Genomic DNA, 15751 nt, shown 5'->3' on the forward strand with positions numbered 1-15751 from the left:
TAGAGGAGAAACAAATAATTGGTGGAATAAGTCATGACTACTATAAGAATTTTAAAGAAGATTGTGAAAACAAAATAACTAATAGATAAACAAAATAAATAAGACTGTACAACCGGGGAAAAGTCCGGTTTACACCGTCCAACTATTGCAAAAGTCCGATTTTCAACCTTTAAAAATCAGATAATAAAGACATCCAACTGTCGAAATCGACAAGTTGGCCCTTTGTGTGGTTTCCAAAGATGATTTTGTATTTTAAAAAATTAAAAATTCTAATTAGATTTTAAAAAATCAAACTAATTTATTTAAATTAGAAAAATATGAAATTAGTACCAAAATTTTTTCTAAAAATATAACCTATCTATTATTACTCTATTTGAATCTTATTTATTCAAATATAGTAGGCATAATTATAAACAACCAAATACTATGAATATGATAAAATTGGATCCGAATAACTGACAAGCAGAGTGCCAATAGATAGGTTACAATTTTAATAAACTTTTGATACCCATTCCATTATTTTTTAATTTAAAATAAATTAGTTATGAATTTTTAATTTAAATTAATATTTTTAATTTTACAAAATAAAAAAACCACCTTTGAAACCACTCAAAAGGCTAAATTTACCGGTTTTGACAGTTGGATGGTCTCTATTATGATTTTTGTAGTTGAATGTGAAAATCGAACTTTTGAGATAGTTCAGAGTGTAAACCCGACTTTTCCCTATATTATATGGGTGAAGCTTGGATATTAATGAGATTAAAAATGGCAGCAGTAGCAGCATAACAAACCAGATTTAGAAATGAACTGCAGTGCACGCTAGAACAGTTTTTGGGCCATAATAGCTGATGCGCGCGCTGGGCAGCTAGCAGGTCGGCTTTTGCAGCTAATATGACACCTACTGAATCGTACGTAGCTGGGCGGTGGGCGGAGCTCGTGTCCACTTCAACTAGGCGGACGCTAGCATCCTCCATGAAAAGTAGCTTGGACTCCATCTAAAAAGGAATGACATATTAGAACTTTTAAAACTGTATAAAATAAAATATGCCTTATATATATTAATGAAAGCATCGAGAATGTTCAATATTTATTGCTTTCAGAAAATTATTCCATATATACCAAAACGTAGTGAAATTTCACCTAAGAAAGCATAAGCTCGTATAATATTAATTAAAGACAAAAATTAGAGGGCTAATCATGTAGATATAGTGTGTTAAAATTTGATACCCCTAATTATGCGCATCAACCCTGAAATTTAAATAAAAAGGATAATTATGAGTATAACGTGAGCTTGCATTATATCAAGAACAACATGGATGAACCTCGCAAAAAATCGTAGATATAGCGTTTGATGCAATCGTGATAAGAGAATAAGAAATTGCAAAGCCGATAAGAAATTCTTTTAAGCAGAACTCTAAAAGCGTAAATGATTATCGCTCGTACACAACTCTACTCAATCCTCTAGGATCTTCTATTCTTACCCTATATATGAATATACTAGTGTGCTACATAATCGTATAGAGTTTAGGGTTTGAATGAGATCTTGTGTTGATATCCAAAGCTTGGGTAGAAATGGACTGCTGGTGCAAGCTTAATATCCAAAGCTTTGAATGAGACCTTGTATATATTGACATGATGAGCACACTTAATATCTCTTGAGCACTCTTAATTATTGTCCGTTTACATGTCTTGGATGAGACATTGTGTTGACTTGAGTCATTTATAACATCGTGCATTATCCATGTCCCTCCCCTTTATATATGGTAACTCCATGGTGGACTGCAGTGGCTAATAACCTTTTAACTGATTTTATGAAGGTTTCCTGACGATCCGTACGATCGTTACTGGTGGATGGTTTCACCCTCAATGGAGGAACCTCTCCACCGCACAGAACATGCAGCCGGATCCGAGCTTCGTCGAGCCCGTGGCCGTTCTCCAGACAGCTGCTACAGCCACCGGCAACAACACAGCACTCAGTTACAAGTGGCAGGAGAACAGGCCCGCGGACTCGTTCATGGTGTTACTTCACTTCGCGACTTCCAGAGTGCCCAGCTCCGGGAGTTCGACATCTACTTCAACGGCAATCGGCTGGGGCCGTGCGACAAGCCTTACAGACCGCAGTATCTGGCATCTTCTACCGTGTGTAGCTCCGGATGGTACAGGGCCAGCGACGGCAACTATAACATCACTCTTGTCGCTTCTGCTGTCTCCGAGCTGCCCCCGATGTTAAATGCGATTGAGATATACAGTCTGCTTGCCTTTGACACTCCGACGACATTTCCTGATGACTGTGAGTTCTTCACTTCTTCTCTTACTCCTCATTCTCTTTCTGTTTTCGGAATTGGATTGACTATCTGTTTATCAGTATCATGTTTTTTCTATGTGATGGAGACAACCAACTTAGTTTAATTTTATGTCTCTGGTGCGTGTTAACATTCTCTTGGAAAAGAATAGCAAGTTAAACTTTACAACACTATAACTATTTTCACATAAACATGATAAGTATAATGTATTGGGCATATTTCATCGAGCATAAACTATTTTGATGTTGGGTACTTGGGGTACCACACTTCACAACTTTCTAGATACGGCGTCCACACTATTGATCATTACTTTACTCGCCGTCAGAGAAAAGCACCCACAAAAAAATAAGCCTAGCCTACTTAATAGTGAACGAGGAACCTATAGACAATGTAAGTAGGAAGAGCTGAAACTCAATTTAATCAAAAAGACTAGTGTTATCAAACAAGATCAGTATGTTACTCGAAATTACGTTTGCATCCGTCGAAGTACTAAGTGGAAGAGGGGCCGGAAGCTCTGGCTCCCTCCGTCACTCTCAACCTACCACTCCCCTATTTTGTAAGTGTAGTGTTGCTAGCGCTTCGCCTAGGAGCTCTTGTCTCTTGTATATCTTTAAATGAGCCCTGAACTTTTATTGATAGTTTGATTATACCGGTTAAGAATAGGAGGTCGTGAAGGGCGAGATGGTTGGTATGGGTCCAGTTCGACTGATCCTCTATTCCACCGCCTTGCCACGGGCACGGCGTGGATGTCCTCGTGGAGTTGGTAGCTCATTGTCCAAAGTGATCCTAGGGTCCACAGGTGCTAGTGGGAATTCGACCGAACCCGTTTCTCTTAGTCATCTGACGCACCACACAGTGATTTGGATGGCATTGGATTGTTTTCTTAGGCTAGGTTGCATAATGAATTGATTATTTTATCAATTGCTTATTTTGAATGGACTCATAGATCCAAGTGAGTTTCATCCGAACCTTTGGATTCAGCCGATCTATATCCTACGCTTCTTGTGATTCCAACTAATTTTTCTTGGCACGAGGTAAGATTGGGATCGGCCAAACCACATGAGTTCAACTAAACCAGTACTTTGGTCATTTTTATGTAAATTTATCTAGCATGATCTTGCATTCAAGTAAACACCAAAATCTTGTGAAAACAATTAAATTCAATCCAACAGGTATGGTGGTTCCTTTGAAAATTTGTTCAATTCACTGTTGGGGGGTAGAAAGTTCTAAGTTAACAAACAAATAATACAATAGCAATATCTATCTATCTATACTATAAATAAAGAGTAAAATTTAAAATATTTTTCATCCAGATTAGATACATTGTACTCATCATATTGGATCACTTGTTAGGGTTAAGTGAGTGCGAACCCATAAAAATTGAAGACTGAAAAATATTTCTATGAAAATCAATTTTTTTCTCACTACTTCCATTGTTCCTCCACCTGGGTGCCGCCGCTCTCCCACTGCGCCTTCAGCAATGCTCTCTTCGTACGGCTGTCGCTAGAATTATTGTTGGAAAGGATGGAAAGGATATCTGTAGGGTTATGAAGATAACGATATCTAGGGGTATTGGAAGGTGGGTATTGTTGGAAAGGATGAAAAGTATTGCAGTTAGGGTAAGTACATTGCTATGTCAGTGGTTTTATAGGTTGTCTCAAGTGTATCTATGTAGGATTTTGATGATGTGGAGGAAAGAGGGTGAGGAGAGAGAACGAGATGGTTGCTTCACGAGACAACCGCTTCATGGGTTAAAATTAAGAAACTATGAGACCACTTACTCATTGTACCTGTTGTTATCATACTACTCACAATGTTTTTTTATTCCACAAATTAAAGGATATGGTAGTACTACGAGATAATAAAAGTGACAACGTATTGTAGAGGTGGACAATAGGTGGTATGTTCGGTCGTCGCAAGGTGACATGTTATTACATGAAATCATCTATAGACGGCTCCAATATACGCAAATAGCAATGGACTGATGAGGAGGTTACTGGCCGGGCCATCCCATATAGTGATAGTTCGTTTTCTTGGCGACGCCGAGAGCCCGAGACAGAGTCAGGCGCAGGCTACGGCCATGGGAGGAAGCTGGGGGGGGGGGGGGGTGCTCATTCTTGCCACCGTCTTCGGCATCTACCTGCGCTCACGGTGCTCGATCAAATGGCGCTGAAGGTTATCTTGCCGACATGGGTTCACCCCTTGTCGTCTTATTTTGGATTTCTCTCCCAGTTAAGAAACACGAGTGAGGTTGAAATGTTATTTTTGCCAAGCATTATGCTTCGAAAAATATTTTTCTCCTCTTGCACATGCACCTGCCTTGAAACCATGAACCTGAATGTTTGCCACTCAGTCTCACACATCCATTCTGACTTATTTTTTCTTCACAAGTTGACGCCATCATGGCTATCAAATTCGAGTATGGCGTGAAGAAAAACTGGACGGGTGATCCCATGTTTCCCAACCATTTATGCTTGGGACGGTGTGGAATGCAGCAATACAAGTGGTAAGACTACGAGGATAACATCATTGTGAGTATCCAAAAGCATATCCTTTCGTTTCCTTGTATTTTTATTCTTGCAAGTACTAGTAGTCCAGTTTGTTATTGGTGTGTCTGATCTCAATGTTGGATTGCAAATTGCAATGCAGAGACGTCTCAAAGAGCAACTTGCGTGGTGTCTTATCTACAAATTTTTCAAAGCTTACGGCGCTCGAGAATTTGTAAGTGCTACATGACCTGCTCATGCCCTCGGCCCTCTACAGTTTCTGTCAGAAATCTAAATTTGCCATGAATGAGAATCCCGTTGTGCATCTAAGAATGATCGAACATGTTAGCATTAATCTTGTTACCAGAGAATTGTGTCCAGGTTCGGCTATTGTCTAGGTTCATTGCTATTAGTGCTAGCTAATTTCAGTTTATAGTTTAGGAGAATATGGGCAAATCATAGGAGGCATCGACTGCATTAACTAGGAGCATATCATGGAGAGCTGTATAGCCCTATATCAGCTAAATAAATAAATGAGAAACGATGAGGGGCTAGTGTTTTGCCGCATTGACCAAAAACTACTTGAGTTGTTTTTCACTTGTGTGTGTCCACCAGAGCAAAAAGCTAGTATGTTTGTGATATACACTCAAGAGAGATGGAGTGATTTCTAACAATTGGTATTAATAGCCTAAAGACCTACTGAAAATATATATTGCATTTTAGAATTCTCTTAAGCAGATGGCTCAATGTTTAGAGAACCTAGTGTACTTTCTTGATCCTTGTTAACACTACACTGTTGTTTTATGCTACGGGCACGTAAATGAACAGGAAGCTAGGAGAGTTAATGCTCCATTTTCCTAAAAAAAAGAATCGTTGTATAAAATACATGGAAAGGTGGTACTCGAGGAGACACTGTTGTATGATCCAGTATGATGAGGGAGGATAGAGAGGAGCCTGTCCTTCCAAGTCCTTGCTAAGTGCAGATTTCCTTCTCTTTCCACTGAGTTTTCTTTTTGTTTAGAAATTCAGGAAACTTTGGAACAATTGTTGTCATTAAACTCCTGGAGAGCCAGGACTAGGGTTATGCTATGAATTGCGTAAGCTTATTGTGTACAAGTACTTCCTAAGATTTACATGTTCTGGGCTAATCATGTTAGTATGCTGAATCAGTCTAGGAATTTGTTTCTGTGAGTCCATTCTTTAGGCCTTTGTAAAGTTATTGCAGTAATGCGATAAGCCACCCTCAGTAAGATTTCGCTTTCAAGCCAAAGAGATAGGAACTATATAAGAAGATCAAATCAGCTGTCTGTTTGGTTATAACTTAAACCTTGGAAGTCACAATATGTTGAAGCTAAAGCTAGGCTAAACATACTCTAACAAACATCACGTTGAGGTGCATGCACCATTATGTTGCACTGTATATAGTTTGTCATAAATAGATGAGACTATTATAGGAGAACGTCTCTTTCATGATGGCCATATTTGGCATACCCACATGTTTAATTTTTCTTCCAATCTGTAAGTTACCGAATTCTCCAATCTTTAACATATATTCCTCTATGATTTTGACAGTATCCCTACAACATATTTGAGTTTCATATTAAAATGAGAAAATTCACTGATGGTGATGAACAATCATACATTCATACTTGTCATGATTATGCTTCAGAACTTCTCTGTATGCCCTTTTTATCGCCTATGACTAGCTAAATAGTTGGGAACATGTAATGCTGCAACTCTATATAAATAGAACCCAGATTTTTATCATAACTCATCAGTGTAGGGTCTGAAATAAATGCCTATATTTTCTGGGCTTGCTCACTATAGTGGTGTAAATATTTCAGGGATCTATCTTATAACAACTTAAGCGGGCCAATACCTGATTCCTTATCAAGTTTGCCCTCCCTACGAGTTCTGTAAGTGGATGTATTTGTATACAGTTTATAACATAGCAGGGACGTTACCAAATTATTTTCACTTTCTACAGAAATGTGTCTGGCAACAATCTGAGTGGCGATTCCCTTTGCACAAATTACAATGGATCACTTATTTTCAGGTTATGGTTTTCTTCATGGTTTTCTTCTTTCCTTTTCCCCTTACTATAATTGTGAATTTCGGATAGTATCTGTTTCTGTGATCTTTAAACATGTAACCCGGCAAAGACAATCTACTCCCCCAGACTAAAATCTGTCCTTTTGTCTTTGTGTATTTCAGATATGATTCTGATACAAGTGCATGTGACAAAAGGACAAGTTCATCAAGAAAAAATGCAGCTGTCTTAATTACTTCAGTTGTTGTCCCTGTGCTTGTTGTGGCTGCACTTTTTCTTGCATGTTTCATCTGGAGAGCAAAAAGAAAGTCTAATGGTGTGTATCCTGTTGCTCTAGTCCTTGCATGTATATTTGCTGTTTACTTAGTATTTCTGTTATACATCTCATACTTGCGCAACCAGTTTCTGTAGAAAATTGCACAGGAAAACTGCAACTGGAGAGTGCTCCAATAAGTATGAAAGCTCAAGGGGATCACCTACAAGATTCTGAGAGTAGGAGGTTCACGTATAATGATCTGGAGAATATTACCCATAATTTTGAACGGCTCATAGGACAAGGAGGTTTTGGACTTGTCTATTATGGTCGTTTAGAAGATGGTACCATGGTTGCTGCCAAGATGCGCTCTGAGTCATCATCACATGGGCTAGATGAATTTTTAGCTGAGGTATCAATATTTCAGCCACCATGGAATATTCTTGACTCACCAGCAATATAATTTTGCATGGCAATTGGCACACATGTGAATAAACGGCATGAGTCACACAACACTCAAGGAACTTATGTGGCAGTTATTAATATATATTCTCTATGTTTGTAATGTTGTGACACAGGTTCAGAGCTTGACAAAGGTGCATCACAGGAATATAGTTTCTTTGGTGGGTTACTGCTGGGAGAAAAATCATTTAGCCCTTGTTTATGAGTACATGTCTCAAGGCAATCTTTAAGATCATCTGAGAGGTTTATCTTCCTATCTTATTCAAGTACTCATACTATTCAAGAATATATTATGCTTTGGACGAGATACGGTCTCCAATAAGAAGCTCTGAGTGTTAGTTTTCAAAGCAATATGTTACTAAAACGTCTAAACCGTAATTTTACAGTGTTTCTAATAACAAGTCCAATTGTACTACTTTCATGTGACTAACGTATATAGTTTTGTGTATGTTCATGGTCAAAGTTGAGGAAATCTAGCCACATATTTTTAAAGCTTCATTTATTTCCAAATAGAGGGAGTACTAATTAGGAAAATGACAACTATGAGACTGTTTTAAAATTGATCTAAAATATCTATGCATGTTTTGAACTATGAACCATCTTGAATAATTTTTTAGTTATTTCGACCAATATATGAAAAAAGAAAAATCCTTTTGGGGTATCTACATATCTTCGTTCAACTCTCAGTTGGACAGCATGGACACAAATTTTGTGCCTAAGTGAGCCAGAATGCCCCTTGCGCATCCAGCTATATAGAGTTGTTTACATAGGTATGGGGAATGACACGTGCAATCCATGTTCTCGAAAAGGAATTACTTGACTCTGTCAGCATGATGTATCACATCTAACTCGAAAAGGGATGACACCCTGTTTCCTTTTGCTGTATAACTTCAGCCAATGCGTATATTTATCTTATCAAAGGGTTGGTCTTATTTCTAGCATAGAGAAGTGGGAATCAGAACAAGAAACCTGGATGAGTTTCGTATTTCCACAAATTTGCTGAACTTGACATGTGAAGGTTGTTAACACAGTTCTGTTCTTCTATTACAATGAAGGTAAACATGCTGGTGTTGAAATCCTGAACTGGGGAACGCGTGTACGAATTGTGCTTGAAGCTGCACAAGGTATGGTGTGCAGCCAACTAGATATTTTGTGAGCAAATCTGTCATACGTTCTTTCATATTTTCAACTCGAGGCATTCCTGTTATATGTATAGGCCTGGATTATTTGCACAAAGGATGCAGTCCACCAATCATTCACCGGGATGTGAAGAGCAGCAACATTCTCTTGGGTCGGAATCTGCAAGCTAAAATAGCTGATATGGGACTGAGCAGATCATATCTTAGCGATACTCAGACTCACATATCAGTCACTGCAGCTGGCACTTCTGGTTACATGGACCCAGAGTATGTCGATCTGTCCCCTGTGGTACACTATTACATTTTCGTGCCTTTTTCGTTGTAGCTTATTTTCAAAATTTTGAATATGCAGTAAAACTAGCAAAATTGTCATTGTTGTATGGAACATGTTTTCCTTTTCACACAGCCTCTAGATTTAAGGTGATTACGTGATAAGGCTTGTTTGGTGCTCTATTCATCTCTGAAGTTCTTGGCTTCGGTTTTCTCAGGTACTACCTCACTGGAAGGCTTACTGAGAGCAGCGATGTTTACAGCTTCGGAATCGTCTTACTTGAGGCAGCCACCGGTGAGCCCCCACTGCTGCCTGGCCTTGGTCACATCGTTCAGCGCGTGAAACAGAGGATGGCCGCTGGCGACATCGGCTCGATCGCCGACTCACGGCTCAGAGGCGCCTACGACGTGAGCTCCATGTGGAAGGTTGTCGACATTGCCATGGCATGTGCGGCGGACGACGGCACCGCGAGGCCCACGATGGCCGATGTCGTGGCCCAGCTCAAGGACAGCATGGCGCTGGAGGATGCTCGGGTGAACGACTGCAGGGTCCCGGCGCGAAAGGTGCAGCGTGATGACGCGGCTTTGATGCCCTCGTTTGGTCCATCGTTGAGATGAGGTTTGGTTTGGTCCATTTTGTAGTCTACATCGGGGTTTCTGTGCTGTGAGCTTGATGTGGATTGTTAATAAGTCACATTAGAGTCTGTCTGTGCATTCGTTTTCAGTCCCTAGTTATTGGTGAGTAGACAGGTAATAAGATTGACATGCCAATATGCGAAGGAAACCATAATTTCGAAACCATGGTTGTCCCAAATAAAATAGTACCTTCACTGATCCCTCCGTTAGTTTTGGTTGCCGTGGATTTTTTACTTGCACCGTGTAATCTTTCGTATCTTGTATCTGGTGTGGTGTGCTTTCGTATTGTGTTAGGCGACTGGCCAAGGGCCCAAATTTGGTATATAGTTTTGTACCTCGAATGAACGGTAGAGCTCCTGCCGTTTGCTTAAAAGGAAAACGAAACCAATCAATAAGGTTTGAGAATGAAATAGCGTTGTTCATTTCAAACCATAAATATTCAATACAAAAGTTGGAGGGGATCATGTTCCACTACGCTTGGGGCTCGGCTGCTCTATAGTTTCGGTTACCTTCCGATTCAAGTGTGTCTGCTCTATAGTCAGAAGGGCTGTGAGGAAGTTGCTAAATTGTTAGGCTTGGCACTGTTTTGTGACTGAGATTGCACATTGTGTGGAAATGAATTGGTTGCTTGCCATTCGAGTAGGGCCGATCTAGTTATTCTTACCTTGGTTAAACTCTGATGCACTGACCTCACGAGTCTCGGACAGTCTCACGGGTTAAATTTCACCTTATGAAATTGTATGCCCTAGTGTTACTTCAGATTGCAGACTTACTCCACTTTTTACAAACACAAACATCCGTCACATTGTTTGTGGTTGTACCAGTCCTAGAAAGATTTGCTCTGCAAGATGCAAGTTACATGTGCGGTTCGTTCCATGTGGATGTTACATGCCAATTTCTCTTGTGTGTTTCTGTCCTCTTAGGCACCCCTATCTATATTGTACAATGTATATGCAGGCTAAATGGTTAAAGTCACTTTCTATTTCCTTTTGCTGTGCAGATGCTGGAGTCGAGGCAAATGAGTGTATGAAAGTGTTTCTGGGTGTGTAATTACTCCCATCAATCCTCTGTAAATTACAATTTCTAGCAGCTATTTCATCCCTTTTATGCAACTTGCAATTTTTAGCAACCTATCTCTTTATCCCACTATGACTCTTATTGCATATCAAAGTAAAGAACAAACTTCAAAACTAATAATAAATCACAAGTTTTTCATTAGTTTATTCGACTGACTGCAGTAAATTAGACAGTTATATGTATGCCTTGGAACTGAATGAATTCAATGGAATCATAATCCTATTAATTTGGTTTCTGCAACTCTTAATTTTTTTTGTACTATTGGTTTTATTACAGCAAGGAACCCTGACGAGGTGGGCTCTGAGGACTGCACTTCTATTCAACCATTTGACCTAAACCATTTTTTTGGTGAAGATGGAAAGATATATGGTTACAAAAATCTTAAGGTAAGCAAAGTATTTTTACTGTTATTGAGCTAGCAGATTCTCCAGGCCTTTTTTCTTCCACTAATTCTTTCTATAAGTTTGACATGCTAGTTATCTGACCATGACTGTATTGGATATGGTACTTTTTTGCAGATAAATGTGTGGATAAGTGCAATATCATTCCATGGATATGCTGATATTTCATTTGAGGAAACATCTGATGCGAGTATTGTGTATTTGATTGTAGCACACAATCTGTGCTGAATCTCGAATTCTTTACGTGCACAGATGATTTTCTGTAAGTTTAGCATGTGTAGTTACTGCATATGGTTGCCAGCTGTAATTTGGTATTGCTTTAGAATTTGGTTATAATCTTGTCGAGTACCTTTGAGCTTGTTTTTACTTGTCCATTGCTTGGATTAATCATCTCAATGACACCTCACAGCAAACCAACTCAAACCTTCAACCAACATTCCTCATCTTTGCTGTTTTTCTTTGGCATTTGAATGCATTGACTACCGTTGTTGAGTGAGCAATGTAATCCATAATTTGAAAATTTCATTTGGCATGTATTTGTTAGTAAACATAACTTTAGTCCTTTCTGATTTCCTCAAGACATTGACAAAACATTTTACTGATATTTTCCAGGGAGGGAAAGGAATAACAGATCTAAAGCCTGTTCTTCAGGTCTGTTTCATTCACAATGTCATTGTTTAAACAAAGAAACCTCCACACATAATGTTTTATATTTCTTAAGCTTCATTCATTCTGTGACAGAGCATTTTTGGAGAAAACTTGGTAGAAAAAGAGGAATTTCTGCAAACCTTTTCAAAGGAATGCGAATATATCAGGTACTCTTATTTCCTAACCGTAGAATGCTGCATCGGTAATAATTTGAATTGCTTAGAAGCAAAACATATTAATTGTTCTTATTGTAGAGATGTGGTGACAAATGGTAATGCCATAAAGCATGAAGGCACCACTGAATCAGATCCAACAGTTGAGGTAATCTGTTTGTTCCTCTGTTTTTATGTTTTTGATTTGTAACTTGTAACACTTGTGTAAATTTGATCTCAGATCGACATATCTAATTGATATAGGTTAAAGTAAAGTTTGTTCTTTGAAGTGTTATGACTGATCAATTTATGACACTATTTTTTGTCCGTCAATGTAAAGCATGATCATTTTGCTGAAGTGTATTCACTTTTGTGAATTCAAAAATTTAGAGTTTGCTCTGTAGCTCGAGTCTGTTATTTCTCTGTAAGTTCATGTTCAGCCTGCTGTTCAAGGTGTCATCTCTATTCAGGTCCCAAAAATCTTGAGATTGATTTATATTTGATTCCCAGATTGTTCGAGTTGAACTCCAAGGTGCTGCTGCATTCCTTTATTCTCGTCTGGTGCCGCTTGTTCTGCTTCTGGTTGAAGGTAACCGAAGGCTTTGAAATATAGTAGTCTGCTTTATTTGGAACTTCTTTTCTGATATCATTGCACTCTAGGTTCCACTCCTATAGATATTGGAGAACATGGATGGGAAATGCTTCTGGTAGTAAAGAAGACAACACAAGAGTCTGTTCCAAAATTTCAGCTACTAGGTTTTGCAGCTGTCCATAATTTTTATCATTACCCTGAGAGCACTCGATTGCGAATCAGCCAGGTTGGTCCTCTACTCCTTACAGCTGTACTTTCTATTTGTTTCATTTATATGTGTATGAAGTTATTCTCCATGATCTAGTCAAATCTCTTTGAAGTTATTCCATGGTATTGCTAGGTTCCAAGGGCTGTCAGTCTGTTTTAGATGTTAAACTGACTTTGATAAAGTTGCATAACCAAATGTTTTGAAAAGTAAAGCAAGTTTTCAGTCTGGTTGGGTGTTTTTCCTGATTTGATTTTGTTTATTTTCAGATACTGGTATTGCCACCTCATCAGGGTGAAGGGCATGGCCTTCGTCTTCTTGAGGCAATCAATTCTATTGCACTATCAGAGAACATATATGATGTAACAATAGAAGACCCTTCAGACTACCTGCAGTATGTGCGTTCATCTATCGACTGCCTCCGTCTTCTCACATTTGATCCAATCAAGCCAGCGCTCAGTGCTATGGTCTCGTCTCTGAAGGAGACCAACCTGTCAAAAAGGACTTGCAGCTTGAGGATGGTTCCGCCAGCTGACCTGACCGAAACTGTCCGGCAGAAGCTGAAGATCAACAGGAAACAGTTCCTGCGGTGCTGGGAAATTCTGGTCTGTCTAAGCCTTGATTCTGAGGACCGTAAGAGCATGGACAACTTCAGGGCCTGCATATACGACCGCACCAAGGGTGAAATCCTTGGTGGCGCCACTGGAACCAACGGGAAGCGTCTGGTGCAGATGCCAAGCAGTGTGAACGAAGAGGAGTCCTTTGCTGTGTTCTGGACACAAGATTGTGAGGATGCGGACGACCAGACAGTTGAGCAGCAGCCAGAAGATCTCAAGACCCAGGAGGAGCAGCTCAATGAGCTCGTGGACAACCAAATGGAGGAGATTGTTGGGGTTGCGAAGAATGTTGCCTCGCGTGGGAAGGATAAGCTGGCAGAGCTGTTGGCTCGGTGAACCCGGGTGATACTTGCTTTATATCATGCTAACATGGGAACGCTATGGAAGCTTTCTTGGTGAGATCTTTTATATAGACCGGCTCTTCAGGGTAGACAGGGAAATGTTGGTTGTTACACTGTCTTCATAAGTTGTAGAACCAACACAAAAATAGGTCCAGAGTAGAACTTCTTCCCATCGGATTATTATGTATTCCAATTCTGGAATCTTTGATGAGAATGTTACATTTGACTTGATTGGCAACCGTGCTATATCTTGGAATGTTTCTTACAGTACACCCCATGGCGCCTGAGATCCAGTTTCAGGGTGATTGTGATCCATTATCTATTTGTGGATATGCAGTACAGGTTCCCGTTTGACAGCTGGTACCTAGTGTCAGTTGTTGCAGGGTCAGGATCCAACACCAAATGAATGCTTCTCCGCCATCCTCAGCTCAAGTCCCTCACCTCTCTGGTTAGTCTCAACATAAACATGCATATATATATAATTGAACATGCTCATAAAACCTTGAAAGCTTCAAACCATTTCATCACCACGGCACTTGTACACACATGATTCACCACACCAGCTTCATATGAAAAACAATTTACTGAAGTCTCATTATAGAATTACTATATATAATAGAGATCTGGCCACCAACAATCTAAACCCAGGTGCAGGCACAACCGCGCAAGTTCATCTTACCAATGGACCAGACGCTGGCACCAAATCTGCTACATCACTCCGTGGGCTTGCCCTGGCGCTACTGTCTTTGTGGCGAGCTTCCTCTAACGCCAGGCACTCCTTCAGCTGTACCACAAGAGTCTCCATCGTTGGCCTTTGAGCAGCAGCATCTGCTGTGCACGTCAGGGTGGTCTCAACCACCTTCCACATGGAACTGATGTCGTAGGCACCTCCGAGCCGTGCATCTGTAATCGAGCTGGTGTCACCAGTGGCTATCTTCTAGGTTCCACTCCTTACAGTATTGGAAGCTCGCCAGTGGCTACCTCAAGAAGAACAACTCCAAAGCTGTAAACATCGCTGCTCTCCGTGAGCCTTCCGGTATGGTAGTACCTAAAAAACAGCAGGCAAAGCACATTAAAAGAAAAGGAGAGCATCGGACATGCTGGCCTCATCCTATTAGAACCCAAGGTTGCATCAATAGGAGAATTGCTTGCAAATAGTGGGTCTCAATTTTTCTTTTCGTTTGTTTTGTTACTTGCCACTTGGCAAATTAACCTATTCACGATTTACGTGTAATTCAAATAGCATCAGCGATACGATAAACAAGCACCACAACAATATTGACAGAGAGAGACATACTCAGGGTCAATGTAACCAGCTGTGCCAGCTGCAGAGGCTGATATGTGGGTCTGACCATCACTAAGAAACGTTTTACTGAGTCCAAAATCTGCTATTTTAGCTTGCAGATTTCGACCCAGGAGAATGTTGCTGGTCTTTACATCCCGGTGAACCATCGGCAGGTTGCAACTTCTGTGCAAATAATCTAGGCCTGTACGTATATCAAACAAGTAAAATACCAAAAAATAAAAATGAGAATGAACAGCACAATAAGCGTTTGCTTTAGAGAAATATATTCTTATCTTTTTTATGGCAGCATACCTTGAGCAGCTTGAAGCGCCACTCGTACACGTGTTCCCCAGTTCAATGTTTTTGGAGCTAATCCAATTTTTGGAAGTGTGTCCAACTTCATCTCTTTAAGGTTTTTTGTCTCGAAATTTTTCGAATGCTTCTGAATATTTTTTTAATTCAAAATATATCATCTAGACTTCTATGGATTTATTTTGAATTAAAAATGCATATCCAAAAGAAAACGATAAAAGTACCGAGTCGGCCCAGCCCAGCCGAGCCGGACCCAGTCTGCAGCCCCTGTCCCCTACAGGGACGCAAGCAGCCCCGCCGCCGCCAGGCTCTTGCCTTGCTCCGTCGATATCTTAAGGCCACGGTGCTGCACAACGCGAGGCGAGCAGGGGACGCACGGCCTTGCTGGCGTGGCACCCTGGCGCGCAGGCGGGAATAGGGCGCGTGGCAGCAGGGCTTCGCAAGGAGGCGGCGGCGCTGCAGGGTCCGTGCGCGAGAATAACAGGCGCACGGGAGCAGCGGCGACCCAGAGGGGATGGCCTT

General features: G+C 40.4%; 1 protein-coding gene and 2 pseudogenes across 1 annotated transcript; 2 read left to right on the plus strand and 1 right to left on the minus strand.

Annotated features, from left to right (window-relative positions):
* Nucleotides 1–9688, plus strand: part of LOC112881039 — a 27799-nt pseudogene extending 18111 nt beyond the window's left edge.
* A 1059-nt stretch (nt 9689–10747) lies between these two features.
* On the plus strand, nt 10748–14916 carry LOC112881040 (histone acetyltransferase type B catalytic subunit-like). The gene is made up of 10 exons (XM_025945750.1): nt 10748–10769; nt 10953–11062; nt 11195–11263; nt 11690–11728; nt 11819–11892; nt 11980–12046; nt 12388–12466; nt 12538–12695; nt 12944–14080; nt 14281–14916. The coding sequence occupies exons 1-9, from the start codon at nt 10748–10750 to the stop codon at nt 13625–13627; spliced, it is 1302 nt and encodes a 433-aa protein (XP_025801535.1). The 3' UTR covers nt 13628–14080; nt 14281–14916.
* LOC112881041 lies at nt 14259–15320 on the minus strand (annotated as a pseudogene).
* Nucleotides 15321–15751: the final 431 nt, after the last annotated feature.

The sequence above is a fragment of the Panicum hallii genome, chromosome 2 (genome assembly GCF_002211085.1).
Source record: "Panicum hallii strain FIL2 chromosome 2, PHallii_v3.1, whole genome shotgun sequence".
In the NCBI taxonomy this organism is placed as follows: domain Eukaryota; kingdom Viridiplantae; phylum Streptophyta; class Magnoliopsida; order Poales; family Poaceae; genus Panicum; species Panicum hallii.

What these genes read in the sequence shown, in the direction of transcription:
- LOC112881040 (XM_025945750.1), top strand. Translation starts at nt 10,748, where the DNA reads ATGACTCTTATTGCATATCAAA. An exon ending in CATTTGAGGAAACATCTGAT is followed by an intron (nt 11,264 to 11,689) that starts GCGAGTATTGTG and finishes GATATTTTCCAG; the next exon opens with GGAGGGAAAGGAATAACAGA. An exon ending in ATCTAAAGCCTGTTCTTCAG is followed by an intron (nt 11,729 to 11,818) that starts GTCTGTTTCATT and finishes ATTCTGTGACAG; the next exon opens with AGCATTTTTGGAGAAAACTT.